Source organism: Acipenser ruthenus, chromosome 21 (assembly GCF_902713425.1).
Source record: "Acipenser ruthenus chromosome 21, fAciRut3.2 maternal haplotype, whole genome shotgun sequence".
Lineage (NCBI taxonomy): Eukaryota > Metazoa > Chordata > Actinopteri > Acipenseriformes > Acipenseridae > Acipenser > Acipenser ruthenus.
The window spans coordinates 1,715,425-1,725,012 of NC_081209.1; the positions used below are offsets into that span (position 1 = coordinate 1,715,425).

Below are 9,588 nucleotides of genomic sequence, written 5' to 3' on the forward strand. Positions count from 1 at the left end.
TAAAACAGTTAAAACAGCGCTGACGGGTTAACATTAAAAGAGTTACAATCATTTTTGGTTTGTTATTAAAAGATGGAAATTACATTTTAAAATAAATAAATAGATTATAATCTGACACTGTCATCTCTTTTCACAGCAGAGCAGCAGAATGAATTGTGCACGCCTCATGCTTGAACAGGTTGCAGTGTTAGTCATTAGTTCACTCAGAAGACGCTCTGCCTGTAACTCAAACACCCGCGCAGTTCCTCACCCGTCGCCTCCTTTCTTTCACTCCTGCCTGGTAGTTACACTTGATGAGTCTGCTTTCAAAGGGTAAAGGAGGAAGCAGACAGGGTCCCAAGCTTTGCTTCTGATCTTCTGAGGAAAGGTGGTGCTCTGAGGAATCCTGTACCCTTTCAACACCAAGCAAACTGATTTGAAGAGAAAATGCTTTTGTTTAGAATTTCTCAAGGCTCAAAAGAAAGATGACAATGTGTTTGTTATTTAGGAAAAGACACAGGCTCTGTTTAAATAAAGCTAAAAGAGCCTGGTTTCGAAATTCACATATTAGTGAAGGGAAATCGACAGTATATTCCTATACACAAGAGGAGCTTAAGAAACACACACACACGCTCATACACAGTGGCCAGTACTAGTGTGGCATGCCTTTCGATATTTACTGTAGATGCATCACACACAGCCCTAAACTGTTTTCGTGTGCCTTCTCACACACTTGATAAGTGGTAATGACAAAAGGGCGGGTTCAGAGATTCAGGTTGGCATGCCTCTGGGTAATGGGGCTATCTTTGAGTGTATAAAAAACAGCAGTAGGGTTGACTTTCAATGTGTTTGGAACACTGTGGAGCTGTTTATTGAAAGCAGCTTGTGAAGTGCATTGTACACTGTGACTGAGCGCGAAAGAAAGGCAAGCAAAGGATGCATTATGCAGAGCTGTACAAGTTAATTTGAGCAGGGCAGGGGCAGCCTTTATCATCACAATGCCAGTCTGACTCCGAGACACCAGGGGCCTGTGGGTTTGCTTGTTGGCACACACGGCGTCAGACATGCTGTGTTAAATAGGAAGGCTGCCACAACACAAGTGAATCAATTCATTCCAGTCAAGTTACCGTGGAACCGACAGTGACTTTAAAAGGCTCTGCGTATCACATGAACTTAAACTAACTAAAGTAGCCTACTACTACACACATGTTCCTATTGATTGCGGAGAGCTGTCGGGACCTAAAATAAATGTTCAGAAGCCCGGTAACCAGGGTTACACTTCACCTGCTGCCTTGTGTCAGCACTTAATCATTCAGTTTGCTTTAGGACTGAGGTACTGAGAAACACCACACCTAAAGTAAAGTGTTGTCTTCAGAGCAACACCAATACTTACAACCCTTCGTCCTTTCTGGGATCTTAATGATTGTCACAACTTAACTAAATGCATTCAAGTTGCACAGCCTTTCCACTGCAAATGTGTAAAGTCTCATCCCCCCCCCCCCCCCCAAGAAGCTAAAGTTCCAAACCTGAAAGCAGGGACAGCAGTTAGTAATATGCTTGACTGGTAAACTTCCATGGCTCGTTTGACGGAGCTCAATATCCTGTCACGCCTCCCCAAATCATTTAGGTGTCATAAACATCTTGAAGAATCCTGCATCACATTAATCAAGCACATTAGGAGCCCAGCAAGCGAGCAGTTACCTTACTAAATCACATCAGCTGATACCCTTGGGTAGGCACGCTTGACATCAATGCCACTGCGGACAGCTAGAATTAATAGATGATCCAAGGGAGAATGATAAAGCATTATGACAGGTCTGGCTGTGTATTAAATACTGATAAGCAATGTTGACATGTTGTGCGCACTTTGTGAACCTGTATAGCCCTGCACTGCTGTTTAGCTTTTGTGGTGTTGTAATGATCCTGTCTCAGGACTGTATTCATAAGAGCGGGAGCACACCCAGTATGTGTGGTTGCAATGATCGTTTCCAGGCCTCCGTGTGCAAGTACGAGCGTGCCTGGAGCTGAGCAGGACACATGCGGGAGGGCTGAGGCCCTGCATGTGAAAATCTATGCATTGCGTGTGCTTTGTTTTGTTGTTGAAATAGTTTGATATATTTTTGATGTAATCTTGGCAGGGATGGGGTTAAAATCCCATTCCTACCAACTCCATGTGCAGAATGTGGCTGGATCTTAATCGATTAATTGAGGAGCAATGCTGCCCAGCCACATGGTTTAAAGGAGGAGCCAGATCCATTGTTGTTTGAGTTAGTTTAGGGAAAGGACTGGGAGCACCAGGTTGTGCTCCCTGCCTCTGCACCATGATACCTCTGCTTGGGTGTGGGGTTTTTGATTTGTATATTAGATATGTTTGTTTGTTTAAATCTTTTGTTATTTTTCTAGACAGGGTTTTGCAGCCTCGATCTTTAGACCTCGGAGGCTCTTATTATGGAAAAAACCTTTGCCAGCCCGTTGTGAAGGAATATACACAAGCCAAAGGCTTTTACTTACACCAGCTTTGTTAACTAACCGCTTTCTGTCTCCCTCACTCCCACCTTAGGTGACGGAGACATGCGACTTTGTCCTGGTGAACGGCAAAGAGATGAAAGGGAAGCTGAACGTCCAGGTGAGCTTCACCTACCTGTACCTGAGTGCTCAGCTGGAAATGAGCGTGTGGGTTCCCAGGCTGCCTCTGCAGATCGAGGTCTCGGACACAGAGCTCAGTCAGATCAAAGGCTGGAGAGTGCCCATCGTCTCCAGCAAAAGGTGAGCTTCGGTGCATACTTCTCTGACCGACTCGGCATGGCCCTCGAGCCAGGGGTCTCCAGATCTGGTCAGGTCAGCTGTTTTCAGTGATAAGGCTCGCACTGCAGCTTCCATAAATCCTGTGTGTGGTTTTAATTAAGGGAACTGTCCTGGGAAAAACGGTAATATGTTCTGTGCCTGTCAGTAAATAGAAGCTTAAAATGCAGTTCACTTAAAACGTGGAAGCGACTGTATGTGTGATGCATGTACCGTATCACAAGCGATTGTAAATACTGACCTTCACATTCTTGGGCAGAATTGGAGGTACCCCAGGCTCATACAGGTGTGCATTTGAACGTAGCCAATCATTTACTCTGTTTAGTGTTTTCGAAGATATCTTGCATTCTATGCCTTACTGGAGGATGCTGCTAAAAACTGCTAAAAGCAGCAAAAATCCAATTTATTGTTCAAATGATCATTTATTTACCAAAATTAAATATTCAACAAGGTACATATCCTATTCATTTATTTATAAGATTAAAAAAAAAACATGCAGACTTTTGAAGATTTATAAGATATTGGATATTGGATGTGGTTGCCAGCACATCTTTGCATGAGTTATGAAAGAGAATATGTCAGAGGGTAAATCTATTAAATACAATGTTGTGTGCAGGCCGACCCGTGACAGTGACGACGAGGAGGACGATGAGAAGAAAGGCAAGGGCTGCACCCTTCAGTACCAGCATGCCGTGGTGCGGGTCCTGACGCACTTCGTGGCTGAACCCTCGGACCCGGCTGGAGAGCTCCGCTACATGCTCGGCTCCGACTGGCAGGCAGACATCACGGAGCTGGTGCTGGACTTCTTCAAGGTGGAGGACCCACGCATCGCAAAGCTGCAGGACGGCAGGCTGCTGATTGGAAGGGAGCTTGGCATCACCACCATTCAGGTATCGCCCGCGATTATAAAACGTGCAGCGGTTCCGAGTGTAGAAATACTGAGAGAGACTTGAATAAATTCAACGGCAAGCGCTCCACGAGAAGTCTTTGTGTTCACTGACTTCAGGTACGGAAGACGTTGAAAAAGACTTGTAAAGGGGAATGTCAGAGACCCTAATCAATTGTAATTGATCTTCTATTTCCTTTCGCCTACCAATACAGGCCGAGATGCGCTCGATTTGAAAAATAAAATCTAATATTTATAACCCACCCTACATCTTTAGAGCTGTTCTGTTTCCCTTTCCCAATCTGTTTGAGCTCTGATCTTTTGTTCGAAACATTATAAAAAGAAAACGGTGCTATCGCTCTCTTCCTCAGGTCCTGTCTCCTCTCTCTGATTCCATTTTGGCTGAGAAGACTGTGACTGTCCTGGATGACCGGGTCACGATCACGGACTTGGGTGTCCAGCTGGTCGCCGGGCTCTCTCTGTCCCTGCAGCCAAGCGCAGGGAGCCACCGAGCCATCATTGCAACCACCACCGCACTGGAGCTGCTGCAGACACCCCAACAGGTACTGGATAGCATGATCAACAGACTTGAAAGTCCCCTTGCTAAGTGCACTGTTTTGTACACACATCCACACTCTCACACACAGTACACATGGGTTCCATACAGCCGTTTGAAAACACAGGTGCAGAAGAACCTGACAAAGCTTTTAAAGGCATTGTTTTGGTTTTTTTTCAAGCTTCTATTGGAGAGAGATGAGTGTATGCAGGCACAGCTTCCGTTGCTGTGTTCTGATCTGATAGACACGTCTGTGTGCTGGGTTACAAGTGTGCAGGCAGGGAAACGAGTGAAAAGAACACCGAACTCAGGGGCCTCTGACACCTGAGTTGACAGGAAAATGAGACAAGGAGAAAAACACTAGCGACATCAACACTGTCTTTATTAAGATGAGTCCCGACAGGAGGAAATCCCAGTAACATGCCCTCTATTGTGAATCAGAGTCATGAGAACCATCAGAGGGCTGTTATGGTATTGGCCTTGGCGATTATCACGTGTCTCTTCATCGCGTTTCCTTGCAGGCAGGAGTGCACAGCTTGAAAACCACAACGCCATTGTTTGCTTCATGCAACTTCTAGGTGAAGTGCAACAGTGTATCTGAGGAATTGTAATGGATACATATTGGAGCATATGTATCTTATTCAGTCTTTAATCAATCTGCGAAGGAAGATACTAGCACAGTGAGTGATAAAGAGAACACACAATACAACTGCATAAAAGAGAAAACCAATCAAGGGCAACCCCAGTCAAGTGGCACCCCCAGAGTGCGACAATTAAGAATCATTAACCAGGAGCAGAAGGTGGGATTAGCATAGACAGGTCAGGCTCATTAAATCAGTCAATACCCCTTTATTGTCCTTGTTATAGGTTTGGGAGGCCAGCTTGATCGCCTTTTTTTTTAATAGAGTTATAACAGAGTAAAGAGAATTGTTCCCGTTTTGGATATTTATTGAATCTAAACATTGAATCTGTTTTGTTTTCCACAGGATGCCATCATTAGCGCCTGGATCCAATTCAGCGACGGCTCGGTTACACCTCTGAATATTTACGACCCCAAAGACTTCACTGTCACCGCGACATCCTTGGACGAGGCAGTCGTTTCCACCTATCAAGACTCTCCCATGAAATGGCCGGTTATAATTGCCGAGGGGGAAGGCCAGGGCGCTTTGGTCAAGGTGGAGATGGTGATCTGTGAAGCCTGTCAGAAGTCAAAGAGAAAGAGCATCCTGGCGGTGGGGAACGGAAGCATCAAGGTCAAGTTCGGCCAAAAAGATGCCGATCAGATGGGAGGCAGAGCAGACAACGGCCAGGGCGAGGGCAACCTGGAAAACAGTGCCAGCGATCGCAGACAAAAGGCAGAAGACAAAGCAGGGCAGGAAGGCTGGAAGTACAACAGCGCCTCTTCCGATCGGGAGGAAGGAGCCATGAGGAAAGTCGGCACCACCACCAAGACCACGATCACCAGCAGAGCGGACGGGAGCAAACTCTCCGGCGGTGGAGGGCAAGTCCAGAACATCCCAATAGACTTCACCAATTTCCCGGCTCAGGTTGACCTGCCGGGAAGCGGCGGGGAGAGCGACCTGTCACAGACCCCGCGGGGCCTGACCGACCTAGAGATCGGAATGTACGCTTTGCTGGGCGTCTTCTGCCTGGCTATCCTGGTCTTCCTCATCAACTGCGTGACCTTCGCTTTGAAGTACAGCCACAAGCAGGTGCCGGCGGTGGAGCAAGGCAACATGAACCACGCCCACGACTGGGTGTGGCTGGGGAACGAGGCCGAGCTCCTGCAGCACCACCACTTGGACAATGCTGCCCAGCAGGACGAGTGCACCACCATCATCGACAAGGGAGAGGGGCACGAGGAGAGCAAGTACCTTCTCAATGGGGGGTGCCAGAAGAGCATCCAGGGCCAGGTTCACAGGCCTGCCGATCCGGGATGCAACGGGAAAGACCTTCGAAAGGACCCCGTGAACTCCTCGACCTCCAAGCGGAAGCAGGTGAAGTTCACCTCTTTCGCCACTGTTCTTCCAGACGCAGGCAGCGGCCCGTACAGCAGCTCCGTGTTAATAGGCAACGAGGATAACATCAAGTGGGTGTGTCAGGACATGGACCTGGGACAGTCGACAGAAATCAGAACCTATATGGAGAGGCTACAAGACAATCTGTAAAAAAATAATAATAAAAAAAAAAACAGGAGGAGACTGCTTGTGTTTTTAACTCACCTTTATGCCTTCATTTCTGAACCGGGAGAAGGTGGAGGGGGGGGGGGGGGGGGGGAGCGATGTATTGAGTCAGCAATAGAAGTTTTGCATGAACAATGCACAGACTGACAGACCCTGAGTAAATGGAGTGGCAATTATAAGTTGTCATGGAAACACATTGAATGGACAGGTGAACATTTATTGTAGTGCAGATGGGAGAGCTGAAGATACAGAGCCGCACATGAAGAAGCGTACAGAGCCACTGAATGGAAAGGCATACACTGTACTGTACAAGCAGGCATAGTCACTGCGGACTGGTAATGACTGGGAGGAAGGCCAAGTGAAGCTGTCAAAAAACACTCTTAATACTTGTACTGGAACTTTGGACACCTTAAGGTTTTTGTCACTTAAAAGTACCCATAATAAAATGGCAATTCCTTACAATAGACAAGAGGAACATTGTTACAGTTAATTCCATGGAGCTCATCTTCAGACCCCATTATTATCGTTTTAAAGGCCAAAATAAAGATATATATATATATATATATATATATATATATATATATATATATATATATATATATATATATTCTTTTTATCTTTAAGTTATATGATTTTCCAGATATGCACCAAAAAAACTAAAATGGTTCTCAAGTTCTTTGAAGAACCATGCACTTTCTCTTAGAAAAGGTTCAGGTTTCATGTTTGTGTGAAAGCTGAGTGAGATTGATGACAGCAAAGTGGTACTCTACTGCCTCTAATGTGTCCAGAGACTCACATTACCTGGCTGAAGTTTTTGTTCTCCTATTAGAATGGGAGATGCTGGATTGAACCGTCGCTCAAGGGACAGACATTAAAGGTAATAGTGAAGATTTCCTTTTAGACAGTAGCTGGTGCTCTAGAAAAGGCAGTCCTACACACTCAGCAGATAGATGGGCCGCCCATGTAATTTATAAGTCATGTAAAAGTTTTCACAAAGGTTTTATAATCAGTTATATGATCGGGTTTTCACTGCTTATTATGCAGTCGAACACTTCCTGTGTAGTTCCTTCAAAGTGAAAAAGTCTGATGTTGCTAAAGTATAGAATCGCCTTCCCTGTTGATCCCACCTATTTGTGTACACTGCTGTGGCATTCAGCTTCACTGAAAATGTAAACCAGGTGAATCAACACAGGGAACACTTCCTCTGAGAGGGGACAGCACAGGGAGCAGAGGAACACTTCCTCTGAGAGGGGGCTGCACAGGGAGCAGAGGAACACTTCCTCTGAGAGGGGGCTGCACAGGGAGCAGAGGAACACTTCCTCTGAGAGGGGGCAGCACAGGGAGCAGAGGAACACTTCCTCTGAGAGGGGGCTGCACAGGGACCAGAGGAACACTTCCTCTGAGAGGGGGCAGCACAGGGAGCAGAGGAACACTTCCTCTGAGAGGGGGCAGCACAGGGAGCAGAGGAACACTTCCTCTGAGAGGGGGCAGCACAGGGAGCAGAGGAACACTTCCTCTGAGAGGGGGCAGCACAGGGAGCAGAGGAACACTTCCTCTGAGAGGGGGCAGCACAGGGAGCAGAGGAACACTTCCTCTGAGAGGGGGCAGCACAGGGAGCAGAGGAACACTTCCTCTGAGAGGGGGCAGCACAGGGAGCAGAGGAACACTTCCTCTGAGAGGGGGCTGCACAGGGAGCAGAGGAACACTTCCTCTAAGAGGGGGCTGCACAGGGAGCAGAGGAACACTTCCTCTGAGAGGGGGCTGCACAGGGAGCAGAGGAACACTTCCTCTGAGAGGGGGCAGCACAGGGAGCAGAGGAACACTTCCTCTGAGAGGGGGCTGCACAGGGAGCAGAGGAACACTTCCTCTGAGAGGGGGCTGCACAGGGAGCAGAGGAACACTTCCTCTGAGAGGGGGCTGCACAGGGAGCAGAGGAACACTTCCTCTGAGAGGGGGCAGCACAGGGAGCAGAGGAACACTTCCTCTGAGAGGGGGCTGCACAGGGAGCAGAGGAACACTTCCTCTGAGAGGGGGCAGCACAGGGAGCAGAGGAACACTTCCTCTGAGAGGGGGCAGCACAGGGAGCAGAGGAACACTTCATCTGAGAGGGGGCAGCACAGGGAGCAGAGGAACACTTCCTCTGAGAGGGGGCAGCACAGGGAGCAGAGGAACACTTCCTCTGAGAGGGGGCAGCACAGGGAGCAGAGGAACACTTCCTCTGAGAGGGGGCAGCACAGGGAGCAGAGGAACACTTCCTCTGAGAGGGGGCAGCACAGGGAGCAGAGGAACACTTCCTCTGAGAGGGGGCAGCACAGGGAGCAGAGGAACACTTCCTCTGAGAGGGGGCTGCACAGGGAGCAGAGGAACACTTCCTCTGAGAGGGGGCAGCACAGGGAGCAGAGGAACACTTCCTCTGAGAGGGGGCAGCACAGGGAGCAGAGGAACACTTCCTCTGAGAGGGGGCTGCACAGGGAGCAGAGGAACACTTCCTCTAAGAGGGGGCAGCACAGGGAGCAGAGGAACACTTCCTCTAAGAGGGGGCTGCACAGGGAGCAGAGGAACACTTCCTCTGAGAGGGGGCTGCACAGGGAGCAGAGGAACACTTCCTCTGAGAGGGGGCAGCACAGGGAGCAGAGGAACACTTCCTCTGAGAGGGGGCTGCACAGGGAGCAGAGGAACACTTCCTCTGAGAGGGGGCTGCACAGGGAGCAGAGGAACACTTCCTCTGAGAGGGGGCAGCACAGGGAGCAGAGGAACACTTCCTCTAAGAGGGGGCAGCACAGGGAGCAGAGGAACACTTCCTCTGAGAGGGGGCAGCACAGGGAGCAGAGCAGGACTTGCATCTGTGGACCAACATGGAGAGGAGTCTTCCCTACAGTGCTGTACCTTCAGAGGCATTTTAGAAGCGAAGAAAACGAATTAGCAAAAAACAGTAAATAACGATTGGGGAGGGAATGACAATACTAGTAATAAACCCAAATGGAGCATGACAAGTGTAAAAGGAATAATTTGAAATAAATAATAATAAAATGCTGTAGAATGCTGTAAACAGGAACACAGCAGACAGAAAACGAATTCCACATAGAGGTGCATTTTCATTCTTGTTGTTATTTTAGTGTTTTAAAGTAGGGGTGTACATTTTCATTGTTACGTGGCAATTTCTTCATCTTTATTTTAAATCC

The 9,588-nt window shown here is 48.0% G+C and overlaps 1 protein-coding gene across 1 annotated transcript in view; it reads left to right on the plus strand.

Moving 5' to 3' along the window:
• Positions 1-6,875, plus strand: part of LOC117427757 (transmembrane protein 132C-like) — a 102,124-nt gene extending 95,249 nt beyond the window's left edge. Inside the window, exons 6-9 of the mRNA XM_034046019.3 lie at positions 2,540-2,745; positions 3,398-3,671; positions 4,039-4,230; positions 5,210-6,875. Coding sequence (XP_033901910.3) covers positions 2,540-2,745; positions 3,398-3,671; positions 4,039-4,230; positions 5,210-6,391 — 1,854 coding nt within the window. The 3' untranslated portion in view covers positions 6,392-6,875. The remainder of the gene's footprint in view (positions 1-2,539; positions 2,746-3,397; positions 3,672-4,038; positions 4,231-5,209) is intronic.
• The last annotated feature ends 2,713 nt before the right edge of the window (positions 6,876-9,588 follow it).